Source organism: Sinohyriopsis cumingii, chromosome 5 (assembly GCF_028554795.1).
Source record: "Sinohyriopsis cumingii isolate HCF-2022 chromosome 5, ASM2855479v2, whole genome shotgun sequence".
In the NCBI taxonomy this organism is placed as follows: domain Eukaryota; kingdom Metazoa; phylum Mollusca; class Bivalvia; order Unionida; family Unionidae; genus Sinohyriopsis; species Sinohyriopsis cumingii.
Genome location: NC_142965.1, coordinates 94,417,437 through 94,442,629, shown reverse-complemented (window position 1 = coordinate 94,442,629; position 25,193 = coordinate 94,417,437). Strand labels below are relative to the sequence as shown.

The 25,193-nt window shown below is 37.1% G+C and overlaps 1 protein-coding gene across 6 annotated transcripts in view; it reads right to left on the bottom strand.

The window, feature by feature from the left end:
• LOC149799792 (malignant fibrous histiocytoma-amplified sequence 1 homolog) overlaps positions 1-25,193 on the bottom strand; it is a 78,157-nt gene that overhangs the window by 22,312 nt on the left and 30,652 nt on the right. For 3 of the 6 annotated variants that reach the window (XM_089959179.1, XM_089959178.1, XM_089959180.1), the window contains exons 2-3: positions 11,066-13,831; positions 8,309-8,476 (exon numbers count right to left, since the gene is read on the bottom strand). In XM_089959179.1, coding sequence (XP_089815305.1) covers positions 8,309-8,476; positions 11,066-13,742 — 2,845 coding nt within the window. In that variant the 5' untranslated portion in view covers positions 13,743-13,831. Of the gene's footprint in view, positions 1-4,788; positions 4,845-8,308; positions 8,477-11,065; positions 13,832-23,953; positions 24,296-25,193 lie in introns of those variants that run through there. The other 3 variants (XM_089959177.1, XM_089959181.1, XM_089959182.1) reach the window with 2 other exon arrangements.

Below are 25,193 nucleotides of genomic sequence, written 5' to 3'. Positions count from 1 at the left end.
GTTTTGCCAAACACTTGGTCGACAAAATGACGGAATTGATCAAGAAAAATTGTTATGGATGTCAAAACGATCATCCCAGTCAAATTCAACACGATAAATGCCTGATGTTGAGTCAAGAAGAAAAATTGGACGAGTATCTGGACGAAGCTTGGAGTCTCATCTCAAACAAAGACGTGTTGCACCAGTGGTATAAAGACTTGCGTGAACATTCTTGTCCACCATTAACCACTCAAGAGATCCATCGTATCGAAGCTCTCCTGAATCAGAGTGAGGAAACAGAACGAATAACCGTTTATTCGTCAGACATTTTCAAGCAAAAAGTCAGGATCGAATTGACGACTTATTATTACCTGTGAAGAAGAAAAAAAACATGGATACCTGGGAACTTTATTACCTTTTGAACCACAGTTCTTATACGGCTTCTTGGAATCCTGTCGTCTGTGCTAAAGATGAACTCCCTCATCGCAAACCTAAAGACCATCAAGCTTACGTGATCAACACGGACGAAAGTCATCTCCCAGGAACCCACTGGGTAGCCGTCTACTTTCCTCAAGAAGGATGTGTGGAATATTTCGATTCGTACGGATTGCCCCCTTTGGAAGACGATATCATCGACTTTATGAGAAGAAATGCTCAAACCACTAGATTCAATAATGTGAAATTACAAGGCACAGATTCCTTGGTGTGTGGACAATATTGTGTGTATTTTCTGCATCATCGCAGCCTGGGCTATTCTTTAGAACATTTAGTGACTCATTTCGATCCTCGTTCTTCTGCTAGAAACGATGTGAAAGTAGATAGATGGTTCTGTGACCATTATGCTTATCTTTTGTCTCAAGCTAGGAAAAGTAGTGTCCATCAATGGCCTAATGATTTCCAACAGTGGAAATCACAATTTCATTCACAACGTTGTCAGCCTTGTTTAAAGTAGATTATATATGAAGAAAAAAAATTGTTGGTGATTTGAAAAAAAATGTTTAATGTTTAATGTTATCATGTTGGATAATTGTTAAAAATGTTAGAGTTGTTGTTTAGTGTTAAGTGATTTTTGAATAAAAAATGTTGTGTTTTGAAAAAAATGCCTTTGTCTTTTGTTTAGCTATAAGAATGTTGAATTGATGCTCTTTCATTTCTTACTATCCCTCTCATGAACGTTGCGGCTCGAAAACCGTGTGGGGGATGTTTTCCTTCACGTCCGCGCTTTCACTTTAAGAACCGGGTTGTTTCCAGTCTAACCATCCATTGTCGACTCATCCTCCTGCGAAGATGTGCTCCAAACTAGCTAAGCTCAACGAAGCCTACGTGAATTTGCATAGGGTCAGACACAGTCTGATACCGAAGCCAGAAGAAATAGAGAATGTGAGAATGTTAAAAATCACTGAAGACCTGATAGAAGAGCTCTTCAAAAAAGAAGTGAACAGGGAGAAAGAAGAATGGACAGAGAAGTACAGACTTCAAAAACAGCAGCAACAACAACAACAACAACAACAAGAACAACAACAGCAGCAACAGCAACCTGAACCTGACAGAGGCTTTGTCGATTGTCGTATCGACACCAAAGAATTCTTCTTCTCTTTCCGAAGAAGCAGACCTATCGCCAGAAAGTCTATCCTCAGAGGACATCGCATTCTTAGAAACTAAAAAAGAATGCCATAGCAAAACAAAAAAAAAAACAGCCCTTTTCAGGGCTACCCCAATAATCTAGAAAAGAAGTAACGATAGATTTGCCAATGTGTGTAGATAGAGTAGTGTGAAAATAAACACTAACTCTTTTATAAAAAATGTCAGGATATGTGTTTGTGTGATTGTGTTTGTAAGTGAAAAAAAATAGGTTGATGTGGATAGTAGATTAAAATGATGTTAGTTATTTTTTTTTTGGGCTGTTAGAGGTATATCTTTGGGGTTAGATTAGATTGCTTTGCGTATGTGGATAGTCTATTGAAGTGATTTATAAAAATTTTAAAATAGTGATGGGTAGCATAAAAAGTAAGTGAGTGTTTCTTTTAGGTCCGCGCGCTGTTGTTGTTTTTTGGTCATGATCTAGGTAAGATCAATTTTATGTTTTTAGGGGATGTTTTCCATCACGTCCGCGCTTTCAGTATAAATTGAAACTCGCTAGGCAGTCAAGCTACCCTGTTCATTCGTTGACAAGACAATGAATACCAGAATTGTGAAACTGCTAGAACTCCAGATGCACCTGGAATATGCCAGGCGCATACTTAATGAACTGGCCGCAGAGGCCATTGTAGAAGAGGCAAGGATGAAAGAGGAGGAGGAAAGAAGAAAAAAAGAAGAGGAGGAAAAGGAGAGAGAAAAGGAGAGAGAAAATTTCAGAATCCCAGAGACAGAAAATTGGGATTCTGAAGCCACTTATCCCGCCTCTGCACTCCCAAGAAGAAAGGTAAAAGGAGACTGGGGAAGAAGATGTGTGTGCGGTGCCAGGCCTGGAAGGTGCCATCATTAGATAGGTGCATCTGGAGTTAAAAAAACAAACAGCCCTTTTCAGGGCTACCCAATACTCTAGAAAAGAAATAACGATAGATTTGCCAATGTGTGTAGGTAGAGTAGTGTGAATATAAACACTGACTCTTTTGTGATGTGAGTGTATGTGTTTGTGTTTGTGTGTTTGTGTTTGTGTTTGTAAGCGCTCACGTACGTTTGTGTGAATAGTAGATTATGGGTTTCTTAGCAAATGTGGAGAGTATAGTTAGGGTTATATTATATGAAATGAGAAAGTAGGGGGATGTTTTCCTTCACGTCCGCGCGATGTTGGGTCATCATCTAGGTAAGATCAATTTTATGTTTTTCAGGGGATGTTTTCCTTCACGTTCGCGCTTTCACTATAAGAACCCACAAAGTTTGATGTTGGAACCATTCTAAGGAATAACTGAGACAAAAATGACTCAAGTATCAGTTCAATTTAATTTATTGAGAGACATCTATTTCTGGATAATGGATGTAGAATATGTTTTAGGTAGAATAGAAGAGGAATGGAGGCATGGAGATATGAAAGACTTTGTAACGAGTCAAGTTCAAGGCCTAAAGACAGCAAGAGATATCATAGCAGGGATGCTTGAAGAAGAAGTCAGTAAGTCAAGAGGCTTCATTAACCCACCTTACTTCAGAGTAGGAAGTTTGAAGGAAGCACTGGATCATGTCATCCAAGTCCGGTGCTTCCTAGAAAAAATATTGTACTGGACAGAGTGGAGAAATGTAAAATGGGGATTGGAAAAGGTGAAGAAAGGGGAAGATCTGATAAGAAAAGTAATGGAGGAAGAAGTAGAGAAGATTAAAGTGAAATGGAGGGAAGAAAGAAAAGATGTGGAAAGCAAAAAGAAACAGACAGAGTTTGAGAGGATGAATGAGAATTGGATCAAAGTCCAGGAAAAGTTTAGAGCCTTGGGCCATCCAGACTGGATGCCAGAGGAGAAAAAGAAGAAGAAAGGAATAATGGAAAAAGTGAGGACTTGGTGGAAGAAGTTAAGGAGTTAGAAGAAGAAGAAGAAGAAACCCAAAGGCCCTTTTCAGGGCCCCCATATTTCTCGAAAAGAGATAGTCTTTGAATTGCCTACCCCTTTTTAAAAAAAAATTTTTATTTTTTTTTTATTTTTTAAAAAAACAAAAATCCTATGTTCAATTTCCCTTGACGCTAGACAGTCCCACGATTTTTTCTCCATGTTAAATTCCCCTTGTCGCTAGAGTGACCCACGATTTATTCCCATGTTAAATTCCCCTTGTCGCTAGAGTGACCCACGATTTTTCTCCATGTTAAATTTCCATTGTCGCTAGAGTGACCCAGGGGTCTCTGTAATGCTAATTCCCATTGTCGCTAGGGTGACCCACCATACTACTTGCGTTCCCCAATTTGTGCAATTGACAAAACATGCACTAGCCCTTGATATAAAGCAAGTAATATAAAGCAGGCAGATCGATGAACGGCAAAGACACCGCACTTTTTCGTGGGTTTTCGTGACTTAGACTGCAGGTGGCACCAAAAACGCCTTGTATACCAAGTATAACTAATTTTGTTTCTTTATACAGAAATTATTCGAGAATGCGTCTTCACCTGTTAATTTTGGTTCCTTGCCTTTCGCATGAGCAAATAAAAAGTGTAATATATAAATGGTTTAAATCAAAAGAAATAAAAATATGAAATAATCCATCTAGTTGGATGTGTAAGTGATTAAAGATTCAGACACCTAGAACATTTTTAAGCTTCCAATGAATGGAAATATGCAAATAAACGAAATGTTTCTTACATGCCGTCAGGTATGTCCGTATATATTATAATACATTAATTGCATTTAATTTTGATGCTTACAACAGTTTACGGTAACTTATTAAAGAATACCAACCGTGTTTCTGTTTAACAGAACAAAATATTTACATTAATCAATAAAATCAAATACATCACATGTTCTTAAAACAAAATGCCTTTGCCATCATACATTATTGGTCAAGAAAATAAATATCACTGAGGCAATTTTGTTTCTTATTTCATTATTTTATAGAGGCAATTCTCATTCGCCAAATCACTTTGTTTTCTAATGCATTCTGCTGAAATATATCGTAGCACTGTATTACAATCTGGCACAGTGTTCTCTTTTCCAAAACAGATGAACTAGCAAGAAATACAAGTGAAAGAGGACGTCCTGTTAGAGTACGCCAATCGTGCCGATAACTAAGAAAAGAATATGAGGCTTGCGAACAAAAAGATTTATAAGCTGTGCATTTGTCCATTCCTCCGTGTCCAGGAAAGAGTGATATTTAATCAGATTATTTATTTACCTTACTCTTGTCATTCACACTTCAGTGAGAGAACGAGCTTAGCTGCAAGCTAGAGTCTTAAAAATAGTAACAATTAAGTGTGACAGGAAATCTTAATCATTCAAATTTCCTAAGAAACACACATATGATCCCCCATTAAAAAAGAAAAAGAAACCGAATGTAAATATGCGATAAAAGATATGATTTTATTTCCCCATATAAAGGCAGCTGTTGCAGTTACCAATATTTGTAAGAGGAACAAGCATGCTTTCAAATTTGATACACGATTTTGTAAACAAAGTAACGAATGTGACATAAATATGATAAAACCATGTCAATGTAGTAATAACAATCTCTTTTATTTTTTATCGACAAAAATACAATATTCACGACTAAACAAAAATAAATTATAAAATGTTGTCTGTCAGCGTATATATCAGCGCGGAATCTAGTGATGATTCAGAAGAGATAACTTGAATAAAAGAAATTTTCCAAAATATGCCATTTTTTAAATTACTAAGTCTTAAAATAAAAATACTAGATTTAAAACATGATGGGGAAATTATATATCTGCAGATAAAATGCAATGAAGGCGCTGATGAATATGTTTTTGCTCCCAATTTCTAGTTTTAGTTTTTATACCATCTATATGCAGGGCATTAAGAAGTCATTGGCAAAGAAGAAGGTCATTAAAATAAAAGATTTTAAAATGATATATTGATCATTTATTCATTTATGGAAAAGCAGAATAACTTCACATAGTTGTTTGTCTAAATAGTGAATATTATCCGTTTACTTTTTTCTGGGAGGAATATGTGCAACCCAGAAAAGTTAAAGGTATGACGCATAGGTAGCCTGAAAATGGACGTTAAACTATGTATGTTATCAGATACCATATATTCAGCCATTTTGCACTTTCATGACACTCTGTTGAAAAAAACAACATGTTCATTTACTACAATCAAACCCGCCAACATGTACAAACAGGCATCACAACTAGCAAACAGCGACCACCAAACGCTTACTTTCTCCATCCTTCATCTCCAGCATGCGGAATACTTCTGGATTTTTGGAACTGGCTTTATGTGACAGCCAATCACATCGATTGGGCGAAGTGATTAAACTACTCAATAGCCCATATAACAAAACCAGCTAAGATGAATGCCCACCACTTTGGTACCTTCCTTGCCAGTTATTATTTTCACGAATCTTTGCTTATTGTAAAATTACCAAAATCGGACACAGCCATTTAAAAAGTGTCTCTAATTTTGCCATAACCTATGACTGTTAAAAACAATGTATCACTTCAAAGACACCAAAGTGGCAGCTACATACTTTAGCTGGTTTTCTTGTCTGAGTGGCTCTGATTATTTTCAAACGCATCAATCAATTTATTTTCATCGGTTGAGTAGCGGCTGGGGTGGGGATGCTATTTGAAGGTAATGAAGAAAAGCCCAAAGTAATTCAAATGCCAGTGACGTTAGAATGGTGAGAATGAATACTCAAACCTATATATACGTATACAAATATGTCTCTACTGCGAAGAGCAGTGACCCTGATCCCCAGATCACATATGGTCTTAAACGAAAAGTGTAGAAACAGTTCTTCGGTCGCATTATGCAATCTCAAGTCTGGTTCCATGATGTTCGCAGAGTGTGTGAATTATACAAGGATAGATATGGTATGTACTTAAGTTTTTGGTATCCCGAATGCTTCGTCAGAATTAACAAACAACGGTAACTTTATAAAATCTTGTGTTTTAGAGAAATATATTTACGCGCAAATTTATGTTTGTTTATACGAAAAGGTGGGAAAAAAAACACTTGTACCTTTACATTTTGAGCAAGGCATTCACGCTGAGGATTTCGACTGGGATTCACTATGTAAGGAAATATTACCAATCACTTACCAGCTAGTTCGAAATTCGGGAAATAGAAAAGGCCCCATCCCCTTTCTTCCCATATCGTAAAAATTTGTGCATTATGTGATGGACTGTTTTAAAAGATCGCGGTTTAAACAGAAAAAAAATGCCTATTAATTTACAGAGTGTACCCTTGTTTGCCTTTAATTAATTTTGTTGTTTCGTTGTGGATATCTTAATTTTATCAGGTGTGTTTGTCTTTGTGATTTTGTTTCATGCGTGTGTATTCCGTTTGAGAGGCTTGTCTTCGTGATTTTGTCTCTTTGGGGGTGTTCGGTCTGAGGGGACTGTCTTTCTGGGAGTCTAGTCTCATGGAGTATATTTAAATTTTATTGGAGGCTTTCATCTTCATAATGTTGTCTCTTGGTGACTGTTCGGTTTGAGAGGATTGTCTTCGTAATTTTGTCTCATGACATGTGTTCGGTTTGAGGGATCTTACTGGAGGTTTAGTCTCAACGTTAATATTTATATTTTGGTTGGAGGGTACAGTCTTGTTGGAGATTTAGTCTCATGGCGGTTATTGGAGGGGTTTATCTTCGCAGTTTTGTTTCATGGCAGGTGTTTGGTTTGAGGAGGCTGTCTTTCTGGGGATTTAGTCTCGAAGTGGATATTTATGTTTGGTTGTAAGTATTGGTTTCCTGGTGATTTTGACAGGTTCTTGTTTAACAATGTTTGTCACGAAGCTTTACTCAGCACTGTATATCCATTAATGTGCTGATGTGCATTTAAACTCACATATACCTACCTACCTACCTGCCTACATACATACATACATACATACATACATACATACATACATACATACATGGGGGCCCCCGAGTGACCGAGTGGTCCAAGGCGCTGTCCGTTACGGATCACTGCCATCTCACCTCTGTCTGCGTGGGTTCGAGTCTCAGATTCAGCCAATGTGGGTATGTGAGAAAGGTTGCCAGTAGCTTCTCGTGGGTCGGTGGTTCTTTCCGGAGTTTTCCCGGGTTCTTCCTCCACCATTAATACTGACCGCCATGTATAGCCTATCGTGTGCTGAAAAATGGCGTTAAACCCTACAACAACAACAACAACAACACACACACACACACACACGCGCGCGCGCGCACGCACGCACGCACGCACATACATACATACAGACATACATACATACATACATACATACATACATACATACATACATACATACATACATACATACATGCATACATACATGCATACATACATACATACATGCATACATACATACATACATACATACATACATACATACATACATACATACATACATACATACATACATACATACAAGGACAATAGGGGAGACCATGATCGCCACGAAGTTTCAACAAATGACGATTGTACAAATTATTGCCGCCCTACTCAGTTTTGATAATATGTCACCCCTGCCCTGAAGTGCCTTTCCAAATATAAAATCACTCTGAAGCACCTGTTGGTGACCCATCAAGGGCAAATTAAGTTATGTAAGTATGACTCTTTTTATTACCCTCAACCATCAAAGTTCTTTCTATCTTTCCAAGGTTTTAGTGTGATGTATATGGGCAACGAAAATTAATGTCAAGCTTGTGCAAAACTAAGCTGTGTAAAATGAAATAAATTTAAACAAATTACCTCTTTTCTTCTCACGAGGCTGCACGAGAAACGCGGTGTCAACTTCCTCACCGCATGCTTCGCACGGGCGAGTTGCCATATTTTGCGTTTCTTTTGGGGTCAACCATTCCCCGATGAATGACGCTGCTCGACAATGAGGACATTCCATCAACCTCTCTACCAGTGTACCTTGAAATTGTATTATTGCCATTAAGTATAAAACATAGTGATTTTTCATACAATGTGGTCAGACATTGAAATAATTTACTGCTAATAGCTCCAGATTCCCATTACATAGCTCCAGATTCCCATTACAAATGAAATAAACATGATGGCGTTCTGAATACATACTTCAGAAAGAAAACTACGTTATGAATGGTCTAAAACAAACCATACATGGTTGTCCGAACTTAAAACTCTGAACATCAACTCCTTTTCCATTTAAGGAGTGAGTAAATAAAACATGGATAAATGTTTTTAAAAAACAGTACAATTCTCACTATCGTAGCTTATTGATTTATTTAATCATTCACTATATATACTCCCTAATTAGCCAAGCCCAACTGAAAACTGAAGAGACCCAGATATGCTGCAGCAAAATACGCCAACAGATCTGGGTCTATGTAATTTGTTAGGAATAATCAGTAGAACAAAAAACATAGACATTACTTTGTCGACACATTATGCGACTGCAGAACAATGCATATGTCGTTTCAACTGGAATCGTCTTATAAGCAAGCACATACAGTCCTGACGGATATACTTAGAAAGTCGTGATTATTAAGGGAGACTGCGATCAGGTCTTGAATTCGTCAAACTACTCTGGGAAAGGTAAAGAATTTTACTCGAAACTAAATCATAAGAAAACATAGCTCCACGTTCGCGAAAGCGTTTTTAAGAACCGAGCGTCATATTTTAAAGCATCCATGAAGTCAGTAAGTTTGTAATCGAGCATTTTTAACATGTATCGCAGCGAATGCTGTATATTTGTGTTATCTAATCGATTCCCAAGCTTCACGACTACGCGATCTCAGTAATTATAGGTTACTACATTTGTATGGGAAACTATGAACGAGTTTTACTGAGTATTACTGCACGACTATTGTAGTGCAGTTATGCTCAGAAAAATCGAGTTATATTTTCCAATACAAATGCTGTGACCGTTTTATACTCATTTCGCTTCCCAAACAAAGGCTTACTAATAAAATAATACACTACAAGAAACAAAGCAATTAAATTTATGCTGTATTCCAAAATAGAAAATCGTAGTTTCTTTAATAAACAGTAACAATATTGATGCGCACACAGCACCGCCCAGCGATCTTAGAACTTTGTCGCGCGCTCGACATTAGTTTAAAAAAATGCTGGTCTTGGTCTACTTAAAATTGAAATTTAGAGTAATATTTTAAATGAATGCGCATTGAAACAACTTTTCTCGTTGGTTTACCATGATTAGATTTTGTTTTGTTTCTTGATACAACTCAAATTTGCTTTTATGCTGGTGATGGACTGGATTTATTAGCTGAGTCAGTTCCGTGCGATGCACATGTGATTTGATCAGCGGTCTGGGATTGAATCAAACGCACTTCAGTTCCGTCATTGATTGTTTGGAATCATGTTGTGCAAAAGATATTAATTCTTGTAAATGAAATTATCAAAAGACACTATGGAATATCAGACTCGCCTCGTTTTGAGTGCAGTGAGGAGAATGCGATTTCTGTTGGAAATATAGTCGAAATTGCAGTAGAATTGTACAGTGTTTAGGCCTATCAAGTTTGATGGTACCGAACGCTGAATGTCTGGAACCCATGACATGGGCTATGTAATTTGGACATGCAGAACGAAGAAAGAACATTTTGATGAAATTCAAGATGGAGAATGTAAGTATATTTTACTGCTACTCTTATTACCAGCTAATGTTTATGCCCTGTATCTTGCATGTTGTCTGTTGGAGGGACACCAGCAAAGTATGTGACCTGCATCGCTAATATAAATCTAAACACTGTATCGTAAGACCTAAACGGGAACAAATGTCAACTCAAAATACGGATACTTTTCCCCAGACAAAAATATTTAATTGACCTCTAAGACAATGCCCAAGCATTAGTTGAACAAGTTACACATTTAAAAGTACTTAGTTTCTTTCCTACCTAACAAGGTATTGTCTTTAATATGACAAGCGTGTAAACGAAAGCTATTTGTGTCTCAAACAAGTTCAGTTTAGACTAGAGTAATAAAGCGAAACGGAAAAGTATTTCACGAGCAATCAAATCAATCTCTTTTATTGGAGCTATATTGAATTTACTACTCCTGCGCCTTTTTCGAATTATGAGATATAGTAAATAAGCATTATGATCGACACTTGTTTTAAACAACTCATAAAATGTGTTTCACAACAATTCATGGCAAGCAATTCACTTATGCTTTACTAAAGTGCCCGGCCCCCGGCTCCGGCGTATTTTATTATATCACTGTTACACAGCATGAATCTACACCCACCCCTATCATATCACATTTCAGCCTCGATGGGCTATTCGCCACAAATATGTGTGTACATTGGGGTTTAGGGGCCATTGTTGTAAAAGTGTGTGCGTGGGTGAATAGGTAATGCTCTGCACTAAATTAGTTGAAAAACAAACAATTTACCCCATTTTTTCGCAGCGAGAACATTTCAAGAGCAATCAGAAATATATAAAACTTTCATTTAAAATGATTGACTGAACCAAAAGACACAACAGTTTGAGAGGAGAGTTATTGGTTGATTTGAAGAAGTTTTACCTGAAAATCCCTGAAGAATGTCCTCGAAATCCATCAAGACCGGCAGTAGTATGCCCCACATTGCTGAGGCAGGCGTTTCTTCGACGTCCTGATCAGCCTCGTCTCGCATTTCAAATCTCAGTGTTGCGCCGTCACTGTCCAACACTCGCGTGTACGAAATCTTGACCTGCACCTTTAGGGTCTTGTGTCTCGCATGTATCCCTCTGTTCCAGTGGGCAAGGAAACGAAGATTGTGTCCTGATCGATGACACCGAACACTGAGTGTCTCAAACATCCCTGGGGGCATGTATTTAGGGAATTTACATAAAGCTACCAGCCTCCTTCTGTCTTCTAGCGACTGCCACAGCTCTTGAACACCTTCTGTCTCTTCAACTGTCCGAAACCAAGGTAAGAGAAATTTCGTCGCTTTCACATGTCCCTTGTCATCTGGTTCCACGTTGAGGTCATACTCCGTGCGAGAAACTTTGGTTACAGGATAACCGCATTCAAACCCTTCAATTAAAAGTTTTAAAATAAACTGAAAGTTAGAAGTCTCTTCGATCGGCACCAACTGTGAGAAAAGACATCTTAGAAATTCTCTATCTGTGATTCCTTGTGACAAGAATTCATTTCTGAGAGATTCGAATTTGGCTTGATTTATACCAATGCTCTTGAAAGCATCTTCTACATCAACATTGAGTTTTTCTTTGAGATCATGCCTGAAGAGACACTTGTTGATGTCAAACAGCCAGGATGGCCGCAAGAACACATACTTTTCTAACGAAGGATATTTCTGAAACCACAGAATCTTCCCTGTCTCATGCAGGTACTGGGTGATCATCTTTAGCAGATGCTTCATTCCAAACTTTCCGACGATCTCCTTCTCATACTCGTCCCATTCCATCACAGGAACTATTTCTTGGCTTCCCTTCTCTTCTATATAATTCTCTACGTCCAACCAGAAGGTTGGAATGAGTCTCAGAACGTCTGGAAATAGTTTCTTATCATTTGCAAGTTTTTCGATCGAAGCCCTGATGATGTCGAACCCAATAAATTCTGCTGAGCTAATCATGATCACTTCGCTCTGGACGGTAAACTTGGACTGCAGAAGGGTCGTGTACGTCTTGAACTGGTCTTGCAAAGTAGGAGAGATATTCTTCAGCTTCTCTATAACTGCCAGCTTCTTCTCAATAATTTCTCTCTGTTTCTTGAGGTAGTCTGACAAGCGAGTTTTCACCTCCGAACATACAGCCTTGGCTTCATGCAACTTTAGTTTGTCTTTGTTCGTTCCAACCAAAAGAACTACTTGCTTATTGGATTTAGCCAGCATCCAGTCAAACCAACAACCTACCATCTTATCAAAACTTTCAGATGTATATGTCTTCATGTTGAAGGTCAGGACCACTATTGCAGGCTGCTCGAGAAATAGGTAGTGAGGACTAAGATAAAATGGGTTTCCACAGAAGTCCCATACACTAAGCTGCAAAACTCTTAGACGCGCGTCCTCTTCACTCACGGGTGTACATTCGAATTCAACATCGTAGGTTTCAATACCTGAAGATTTTTCGTACAGCTCGGACGACAGCCTGGCTTGGTTGTCGACAAGAGAATTCACAAAACTAGTTTTCCCACTCTCAGGAGATCCAATAACGAACATTTTTATTCCTTGATACACGCTTACGTCGGCTTGGATCTCCTTAAGGTAATGTAACATGGACTTCAGACCACAGTCACATACATCCCGTGGAGGCGTTTTGAGAGGATTGTCATCCACAACTAGTTCTTGATCCGTCTGCCAGTCTACATTTTTCATCGAATTCCAGTTAAGGGATTTGATTTTATTTGCACGCAAATAAAGCTTCTTCGTCATGGTCAGTAACAGTCCAGGAAACTTGTTGATGACATTGTCTGAGAGATCTACCTCTGCCAACCAATGTCTGTTTTGTGGTGGTATCGTAAAATTTGGCACTTTGGATATTTGGTTTTGACTAGCCTTGAGTGACTCAAGAAGAGGAAGCTTGAAAATGTCCACCGGAAGAACAGTTATTCGATTGTCAGAAACGTTTACATCCTTTAGAGCTTGTAAATTTCTTATCTCAACTCCAATCTCTCTTATGTTGTTACAACTGCAATCCAGGACTTCCAATTTTCTCATTTGAGCTAGGTCCTTGAACAGCACCGAAAACTTGTTGTTATTCACAACAAGAACTTGCATTCGACGAAGTTTTTCAGCTCCTCGTAAACTTTCAATATTATTGTGACTTACATCAAGCCGTGTTAAATTCTTGAGCTTATTCAATCTAGCCGGTACTTTGGAGAATTTGTTTCCACTGAGGTTCAGTTCTCGTAGATTGACTAAGTCTTGTAAAGAGTCTGGAAGACTTCCATCTCCTAGCATGTTTTCACTTAGGTCTAGTCTTTCCAGTAGAAGCATGCGACACGTCAGTGAATCTGGGACAGATGTAATTTTTAGACCAGACAACATAAGTCTTCGAATGGTTCCAGCATATGGTTGTACCTTGTCCACAGTATTCTTCGTAACATCAAAGATTCTTAGAGAAGCTGTCTTCTCCCTCTGCTTAGTTGGAAGTCGCTCGGGATGCAAATGACGTGCTCCTTCGAACTGCAGATGAGTCATAGGCCTATAGGAGGTCACCACGGGCTCCTTGGTCGAACGCGTCCGGCGTTTCGCGGACATACTGTCAATTTCCTCGTCAGTATCGGTATCCGGTACTTGTGGGTTGGTATGGGTCACATTGCTTCTGGTCTTGTCTACTGGCTCACATACTGAAAAAAGTAAAATATTTACATTTAGTTCTTGTTTAAAATTTAACATTTTACTTGTGGCTTGAACAGGACAAATAATTTCACCCCTGAGATTTCGAAGCAGGCGACTTTTAAAGTAAGGCCCGGATTGCACAGTAATAACGTAATTACTTCACACCTATGCAGTCTCGGTTCATACCCAGATAATGACATGTGCGTCAATGGCCTTCCATTCAAGGTCGTCCGGTTTCCTTCACTCCAACGGACCTCCTCGTGCTAATTTCCAAGTAACATATTCCTTAATATAAGTTATTACAACTTGTCTTCAATGTAGGTGGGCTTCCAAGCAAAGTCGTCCGGTTTCCTTCACTCCAAGGAGCCTCCTCGCATTACCTTCTGGATAAATTAGAGTTCTTGCTCAATCAACGTAAATATGAATATATTTTCATTAACATATCTTTTCAAATATATTGATGTTAATAACAACAACATTATCAACAACAACAACAACAATAATAATAATAATAATAATAATAATAATAATAATATTAAAAATAATAATAATAACAACAACAATAATAATAGTATGTTATTATTATTATTATTATTATTATTATTATTATTATTATTATTATAATGCTGAAATCCAACAATTGAAATTTTTATCAATATTAAGATGCACAAAAACCTATAGCTAAAATAAAAAAGAAAATCATGGAGCGGAAAGCAAATTTAAGCTCACGGACAATCAGGCGCCATCATGCTTTTCGGGCAATCAGGCGCCATCACGCTTTTCGGGCAATCAGGCGCCATCACGCTTTTAAATGATAACGTAGAACAATTAAAATTAAGCTCATTTAATGCCTCCTCCACATGAAGCAGTGTGATGTGATGTGATCTGGATTTTTAACGTAGCTTTAACAATTTTTCAGTCATATCGCTACGATATCTGCAATGTGGCAGTTTATAGTGATGTCTAGCACTGGGGCATCATGCCACAGACATGTAGAATGATGTCCCACCCAGTCACATTATCCTGACACCAGGCCGACCAATCCTAACACTAACCTCTTAAAGCTGAGCGCCAAGCGAGGCAGCTCAACATGAAGCAGTGTGATTTGGCTGAAAAGTAAAGTTATTATGCGGACTATAATATCAAGAGGACATGCACTCATGGGCTATAACTCATGTAAATGTTGTCATGGATGCTGGAAATCAAACTCACTCCAAGCGCTATCGGTCTGAAGCCACTTATCAAACTGTGCCGAAATCCAACCAATTTTGCTGAATTTGTTTGCAAAAAATAAATTAATGAGGAAGAGCACTAAACGGAACAGTTCTCTTCGAAACGAGACTAAGCCCATTACCCTCCTTCGAAACGAGACTAAGCCCATTATCCTCCTTCGAAACAAGACTAAGCCCATCACCCTTCCAAACGAGATTTAACCCATTACCCTTCGAAACGAGACTAAGCCCATTGCCCTCCTTAGAAACGAGACTAAGCCCATTACCCTCCTTCAAATCGAGACTAAGCCCATTACCCTCCTTCGAAACGAGACTAAGCCCATCACCCTTCCAAACGAGATTTAACCCATTACCCTTCGAAACGAGACTAAGCCCATTACCCTCCTTAGAAACGAGACTAAGTTCATCACCCTCCTTCAAATCGAGACTAAGCCCATTACCCTCCTTCGAAGCGAGACTAAGCCCATTACCTTCCTTCAAATCGAGATTAAGCCCATCACCCTTCGAAACGAGATTTAACCCATTACCCTTCGAAACGAGACTAAGCCCATTACCATTCGAAACCACTCTAACCCCATTACCCGTCGAAACGAGACTAAACTCATTACCCTTCAAAACAAGACTAAGCCCATTACCTTTCGAAACAAGACTAAGCCCATTACTTTCCTTCGAAAGGAGACTAAGCCCATCACCCTTAGAAACGAGACTACGTCCATAAAAGCCACATATAAATCTATAATATGATGTTTATACCACATTCCGTCAACCTATTTCAATGTTTTTTGAGCTATGCTAGTTACATGCCTTACGACTCTATGGTCTTAAACAAAGAAACATAAAACAGCAAAAACCAACCAATAAGTTTAGTAAAATTTACCAAATAATGTATTTCCTTAGAATACAAATTCAGAATTTAAAAAGAACCTAAATAGTCCTAGAAGATCGATCGCAAGTCCAAAGTATATCTTCCAAATGAATTCCAGTGGTTTTCCAAATAAATAACAGTACTGAATGCGTTGATGTGCCTGTTTTTTTTTAATGCCCTAATATTTCAAAGACCTGGAATATGGCGATGTGTTAAAAGTCTTTTGATGTATCACAATAATATAAACTATAACATCTTTGAATAAATTCACAATAATTCCAAAATAATGATTCACACCCAGAAGTATTAATGGACACTTTCTAATTCCAGTGAATAATGTAAATAATAAATCCCCCCAAATTAAAACCTGAATACAATAATAAGAATGATTCCACCTTGGATGTGAATGTAGACATGAATAATCTTTCAAATAAACAACACTGAAATAAAAAGCTAAGATATAATCAGAGAGCCAGGATGTAGGTCAGTTTCCTTTCTAAAACATTCAGAGGGTTAAACAAGGTTAGGAACTTCCCAGTGAAAACGAATGTTATAGACTCCTATTCAAATAAACATGTTTACATTCAATAATAATTACCTAAATATTTAATATGTGATCGTAGAGAAATATTAGTTATGTATTATGTTGTTTGCAAAATAAATGTGACCAGACAGGTACACCATTAACTTAATTTTGGACTAAGATCAATATATATATATATATATATATATATATATATATATATATATATATATATATATATATATATATATATATATATATATATATATATATATATATATATATATATATATATATATATATAATCATGGAGAAAAGCCAACAAACAATACAAATTAAACGTACATAACACAAACACACCGCGTATGGAAATATGAAGTTAAGCCCATAATTCTATGAAAACAAAGTTGAGACAAAATCCTTTTAAGGTACTCCTAGACAAGGTACATACAACACTGCACCACAGTCTGTTTAATGGTTCATGTGTTACGCTGCTAAATATTAGCTGCTGTAGTAAAAATGTTAAAGCGCGAACTTTTGTGTTCTTTCGGGCCTCGTGTTCAGTCTTTTAAAACAATGTATGCTCTGTTTTACATATATTACAGGATGAAAAAACAGCATTATTGACAAAATTTGCTACATGTTGTCCTGTACACAGAACTTAATATCTGCCAAATAGATAAGAAAAAACTCAGTTAAGTTGTCTATAAAGCGCACTCAAAATATTGCAAACGTTTTTATTTCATGGTCAAATATCATTAATATTAAAATTAAATAGTTAAGTTAATTTAATTAAGAGATTTTAAAGTATATTACTATACTGCACAGAAAGGGGTTATAATAGGTTGCAGAATTGTGTGTGTGTGTGTGTGTGTGTGTGTGTGTGTGTGTGTGTGTGTGTGTGTGTAAACACCGTCAACCCCAAGGTCAAGTAGAGGAATCAAATATGTGTTACCTGGATGTGTATTCCGCCTATCCCCGCCTCAAGTATTGCCAAGATATCTGATTACTTTATACTCTGAATTAGATGAAAGATTCGTTCATCTTTCAGCCAGACTATATACACCTCAACAATATACCTATACAATATAAACTAAGGTTGTGTTTGTAAAACGCATATGCCCCAATTGCAGACCAAAACGCCAAGTCCCAAAAATGTCAAAAATAATATAAATTAGAACACTTACAAAGATGGCATTAAAATCGAATAAGGTCCTTCGTTTATCTAATACAATCATGCAAATTACTCATCAACCTATCGTATATTTTGCTAAAATGCGCTAAATCCCAAAATAAAATTGCTTTGGAAACTGAAGAAGAAAAATGAACATGTTATAATGGCCTTAACAACTTAATCAGTTCGTCTACATCTAAAAACAAATAAACATAACAAATGTCATGTCTAAATAAAGTTGTTTTTGCTAAAAATGCGAACAAGGATTTTGTGAATGAGTTCTCTATTCAAAATGTTCAGAAATGTGTTTTAAAAATATAGAAAAATGTTTGGAAAGGTCTGTTATTCTAGTCTGGTAATCCACTCATGGCCATGGCTCCATGCCCAATACTTGTCGTGCTTATTGCGCTAGAATAAAATGGTTTTGGGACGGACGTACGAAAGCACTGACTTACGGACGTAATTATGGACAACATCAAAAACCAATATGCCCTCTTCTGATATTGCACTGGGGATATACAAAATGTCTGACGCAAAACTGATTAAAGAGCTCTGAGGGAAATTATAATTTCATATGCATACCGTCCATGTATGGACATTACTAGTTCTATCATCCAGAGTGAGTCACCGTTGAATACCGTACTTACCTGATTATAAGATGAATTCAACTGCAAGCTGCATAGACTCAGACCTGCCGTCTCTTAATGTACCGATAGCTTTGGGTATCTGAAGTTTATTAGGAGTAATCAAAAGAAGAAGAAGAAAAAAAAAAACGGAATAGCCCCTGATCTGCAGGCTCGTTATGCTACGGCAGATCAGAATCATTGCTGTTTGCAGTTTGACTCGACTTGCGAGTGATTCTAGACAGTAATAAAGTTTTGTTTATGGTTTTAGTGTGTATTAGATAATAAGATAAAGGAATAAAGTTGTTTTCAAACCCATTTTGTTTGGAGATTCGAACGATTTGTCTGATTTTACAAAAAAAAAAGCTGGTGATTTAGACAGGGTTGATAAAACAATGAGAGGGAAACAAAATTTCAGTGTATATTTTGTTGCTGCTGCTGCTGGTGGTGGTGGTGGTGGTGTATCAACGTTTGTTTCTCAAAAAACTGTGCCGCTGACGGAAGTAGGAATATTATCTTTCTTTTTTTAAACCGATTTATTTCAAAACGTACCACACCTAGGAACATGGGTAACTAAAAGGTATGTCAGTGACAACTAAAAGGTATGTCAGTGACAAGTTTTATAACCATAACATTAACCAGACAGCTTTCACTGGCCCCGGTCTTCTTTGCTAAGGGATAAGTGAAAACGGATTATGTGTTCCACACTTAATACCAATTTATACCACTACTGCCTGACTCCAGACACATTAACTAGGACGGTGTATGCGAAATCGATAGTGCTAAGTATCCAAATTCGATATACACTAAAATGATTAATACAAATAAGGCATTCTAACAGCATTAGACTGATCTCGCTTTCGTGCAAGTACGCCAAGATAAAATGACTGGTTTGGTTTTTTACGGCACAGCAACACAGCTTGGTTATTTAGTGCCGTGGCAGCTAAAGTAAAGAAAATTACCCAAGGATACAACAGGATATATGACCCAGGCTGGTCCGAAGGTGAGATTCGAACCTTATCCATTTCGGTCATGTGACCGGCACGCTAGCCACTGAGCCACATCAGCACCCCAAGGGAAAGTGAACCATCACTTACTTGGTTATGAATTAGATGAGAACAGCGTAATTTCAGCTTTAATGTTGTTGTTTATTTTTATAAAATTTGTTTATTGTTCAATTTTTCATCAATTAGAAAATATGTTGTTTACCTGTGTTAAATGCACTCTATAGCCACTTAATTTTGCCCGTGTGGAAGTTTTACATAACGAAATTGTACCAAATGCCGGTTATGTCTACACTGGTACGTGCAAATATCGTATTTATTCAATGTCGTTTTCCAAATATATTTTAGAAACTGAAATCAATAAGTAAGACAAAAAAATGATGGGACAAATCTAAATGTCATTCTATTTTGGAAATAATTCAATACGCATCTTTATAAAATACGTGATGAAGCAACATGATAAAAAAAAGGAAAAAAAAAACGACGAGGCTAACATTGAAATAAAACTGTTCATAAAATCAGTCCACTGGAAGAAATGTTTCGGCCAAGTTTAATTATAATCAAAATGCCTTTGTGAGTCAGTAATTTGATTAGATACTCGTGACGTCATCACACAGTCTTATCCAAACTACTCTCCAGATGTCACTTGAAGCCCAGCCCTTGCCTGCACGTACCGTATGGCTCCTGGGTCAAACTCATCCGAGTTATATAGGTAAATTTGTTGCTAATTTTAACATAAACAAGAAAACAATTAAAGTGTCAGATCTCTTGCATCAAACTTATATGTTTATATTTTCGGTTACATTTAACGAATTCTCTAAAGAATGAGGTAACAGCAAGAGCAGGCATTTCTGCAATAATTTGCTGAAAACAACTAGTGGCATTGTTATATGGAGAGAAGTGTCAATGCCACCTTGGATCACGTTCATTGCAATCATGAACTCTTCGGCCTTTTCCGTGGTGGGCTGAAAACAAAGAAAATTACACGAATCGCACTGTAAAGAGACGAGTATGTTCTAGTTCGTCTTAATGGGTCTGACATGTAAAACCTTTCTGACATTGATTCTGACCTCGAACCTTGCTATGCACGCTACAAGACACATAAAAGGGAGATACTGTTCCATGTGTCAATGAAATGTAATAGATCCAAAGGCAGTATAATGGTAGCTTACACTCGTACATACGGTCAGCTATGGCTCAGTGCGCTCTCTTTGTGAAGTCAAAACTAAAACCTTGTAATGTGTCGAATAGTATTCAATAAAATTATACGCCATTCTACATTACTTAATTCTTAACGGTACCATGCAAAAATGATCAATGAGAAAGAAAAAAAAGATTTCTAAAAAGAAGAACGTAACCCACAAAACACTTTGAACATCGATCGTGATTTAAAAACAAAAACGGAACAAAAATAAAAGGACAGGTAACCTGCACAAACGAAATGCATTAATACATTCTATGATGAGCTTAAGCAAAGTAAACAGGCAATTTAGTTGAAAGAGCTCTTGAAGCTTGAGATACACTTCTGTCAGTTAACATTTCATGCATTTATTTTCACACACACACACACAAAAAGAATTTCCAACGACAATAACACTGCATGGAGCGAAATATTCATGTCACCAGTAAAATGTTTTCGAGTAAAACATTTTAAACTCCTAAAAACATTACAGCTGCATGAAGGGTTGCAAAGTCATCTTGTCAATACATTATTATACAAATACTTAAACGGCAGTCGAAGAGTGTGGCCAAATCTATACATCCAAAAACACTACTCTTGTATGAGACTTTTGCTACCCAGCACGGTGTATTTCCCTCCAAACATCGCCATTTCATTCAATTACATCAAACAAACCAGTGCCATATCAGTTAATTACGCCAGAACATGTGCACGGATATTAAGCGAATGATTCAGAGAAACATATTTAGAAAGTTATCACATGAATTGATTGCAAAACCTTTGTTAACATTTTGGCAAACGCAAGCAACATCTTCAGTCAAAGAACTGCTGTTACTAGACAATATCCAATACGTAAGTTTGCAGATTAAAAAGAACAAGTAGTATACGCTTTAGGCTGGGCTGTTATCCATCAGAGTTGAAAGCATAACACATGTACATGTTTTTCAGTCTTTTACACAATGACGTATACTAAATTTCTTTCTCGTGACATTCTCTAAAAACAGTTTTACCCGGTGTATATTTCATATCTACTGCTGTTATGGGTAATTAACATAATTGTAAACTGTGAAAACGAATTGTCAAGATGACAAACTGATACAATATTTAAAAACGTGCACCATTGATTCACAAGTGACAATAATCTGTAACTGGCTTATCGTTTCTTAAATGGAAAGACTGAATCGTATTCTCTTACCTGTATCTAGTATGTACAAGTAAATTGCGAGGGGAAAAACTACCATATGCATATATGTCATTAGTATACAGCATGCCTGTATGACATTAGTATACAGCATGCATGTATGCCCCTAGTACACAACATGCCTATATTACATTAGTATAGAAAATGCATATATGACATTAGTATATAGCATGCATATATGCCATTAGTATACAACATGCCTGTATTCCATTAGTATGTAGCATGCATATATGCCATTCGTATAAGGCATGCATGTATGCCATTAGTATGCAATATGTATGTATGACATTAGTATAGGGCATGCCTGTATGCCATTGGTGTGGAGCATGCATGTCATTAGTATAAATAATACCTGCATGCCCCTAGTATACATGCCTAAATGACATTAATATATAACATGCATATATCCCATTAGTATATAGCATGCATGTATGCCATTAGTATACAGCGTGCCTGTATGCCATTAGTGTACATCATGCATGTATACCATTAGTATACAAGATGCCTGTATGCCATTAGTATACAACATGCCTGTATGCCGTTAGTATACAGCATGCCTGTATGCCAGTAGTGTATATCATGCATGTATGCCATTAGTATACAGCATGCATGTATGTCATTAGTATACACCATGCCTCTATGCCATTAGTGTACATGATGCATGTATGCCATTAGTATACAGCATGCATGTATGTCATTAGTATACACCATGCCTCTATGCCATTAGTGTATATCATGCATGTATGCCATTAGTATACAAGATGCCTGTATGCCAGTAGTATACAGCATGCCTGTATGCCAGTAGTGTATATCATGCATGTATGCCATTAGTATACAGCATGCATGTATGTCATTTGTATACACCATGCCTCTATGCCATTAGTGTACAGTATGCATGTATGCCATTGGTATACAGCATGTGTGCCATTAAAATAAAGCACGCATAAATGTCATTAGCATGTATCATGCATGTATGCCATTAGATACAGCATGCATGTATGTCTTTAGTATGTTCTGAACAATGCTTGGCAGATAAATGTGTTAAAAATGAAGCTGTCAGACAACATCTAGCTTGTACACATATTTACTCAGACGCGGAATTTTTGTGTTTGTTATTACTCAACATCATTCATAAAGAGTAATAATGATGAAAACAAAATAAAATGGCTGGGTGTAGGTCACAGTTAAACTTACTGATCTTCTTTGATATCGTGCTTCTATATTTCTCAGGACATACATTCGTAACCAGTTTGATGACTACACAAGCAACAACATCAAAGAAACTCGCTTCAACGTAAAAGATTCACCGTTGTTGATTTGTAAAACTTATTTCGCAGCGACACATTCTTTATATTATTGTGTAGTACTCCTCAGGGGTGGCCGAGTGGTATAAAGCGCTCTCTCTGTTACGGACCACTGCCAGCTCACCTCTTTATGCGTGGGTTCGAGTCTCGGATTCAGCCAACGTGGGTATATGAGAAAGCTTGCCAGTAGCTTTTCGTGGGTCGGTGGTTCTTTCCGTGGGTGTTCCCGGGTTCTACCTCCACCATTGATACTGGCCGCCATGTATAGCCTATCGTGTGCTGAAAAATGGCGTTAAACCCTACAACAACAACAAGTACTCCTCAATTTATACACAAATCATGTATCACGAATGTACCAGCACCAGTGTCCGTGAAGTTCACCAAAATATGAAAAGTGTAAATGATTGCTGTGGCGGAGAAAAGAGGCACTGTGATATACCTTTGAAAGTATAGCTTAATACTTCTTAGAATAGATGCACAACTCCATTTTCGTGACTGGACACATAGAAACTGACCTAAACGTAAAAGTGTACATCATCAATGAAATAGTTCACAGTAACTTACTTTTAGTATGGTGCTGTATTATTTCTCAGGCTGCATTCATAAACTAACATTCATAACGGCGTGGCAATATTATCTGATATATTGACTTAAATACACAAAGTGCACATTTCGCTAACGCCGACAACGGCGCCGACTATAACACCGGGCGCATAACACAAGCACTCTCCTGTAATTTATCAGACGAGATCTTTTTTAAAAATAAAACATCCCAACAGACAGAGAGACAAACAAGCACACAGATCCATATACACATAATTTTTCTTTCAGCTAATAATATTTGTTTCTTGAACATACACAGTAGTTAAGAATATATATCTTTCATCGACTCTCTCTCTCTCTCTCTCTCTCTCTCTCTCTCTCTCTGGACACACACATACATACATACATACATACATACATACATACATACATACATACATACATACATACATACACATGAAACTGTGACCTGTATGCTTACCTTTCTTTCTCATCATTTGTTGTTTTGTGTGGAAATTTTGTTACACTATAAATCTATAGTAACTAGGTACTCCAATTCATTCTCTATGGCATGTCGACAGTAAAAGGAATGTCCAATAACTAAGGTTGTATGTCTCATACCTTTATAGTTTCCGCACAATGATTGTTCAGTTATGGAGCATATAAAACTGAATACACGCTTTTATAATTTAGCCCTGTACTGCCGAAGCCTTTTCACTGAAGATCTGAATGAAGATAAACAGACAAAAATGTAATACCGCATTGACGACACAAAGCCTTTCTAAAATAGATTCGTGGGCTAAGAAGGAATTTGTGCAAACTATCTTCCCTAGTGACAATACAAATACTGAACTCCAAACACCCGTTGTTTCGCTTTTTATTGAAGTCTACAAAGTCAAGGATCCTAATAGATTTGAGGATCGGGTCGGTAATATCTACACCAATTATTGGTGGATATCTAATCTATCTAGCCTGCACAGGAATAAAGTGTAGAATTAAGTTTATTTGGATCGCAACATAACGAGACTTGGGCTGGGTATTTCATATAGACCCATTTATAGACGTGTTCAAATTATGTATCACCTTATGAGATTTTGTATATATATATATATATATATATATATATATATATATATATATATATATATATATATATATATAAGCTTCTGTGTGATTTTGTTACATCAACCAGTTTCAAACGTGTAGTTTAAATTTTTCAATACACCTATTATAGCGATACGGTCGTGTTATTGGACTGTCGTTTTAATAGTTTTCATTATCCCTACTACAGCGAGCGATACGGTCATGTTATTTGAATGTGTCGTTTTATTAGTTTTCATTATATCTATTACAGCGATACCGTGTTGTTATTCGAATGTGTCGTTCTATTAGTTTTCATTGTCCCTATTACAGCGATACTGTGTTGTTATTCGAATGTGTCGTTTTATTAGTTTTCATTGTCCCTATTACAGCGATACGGTCATGTTATTTGAATGTGTCGTTTTATTAGTTTTTATTATATCTATTACAACGATAGGGTCATGTTATTTGAATGTGTCATTTTATTAGTTTTCATTTTACCTATTATAGTAATACGGTCGTGTTATTCGAATGTGTCGTTTGAATGGTTTTCATTGTATTGTTTACAGTGATACGGTCGTGTTATCCAAATGTATCGTCTGAATAGATTTCATTTTACCTGTTATAGAGATACGGTCATG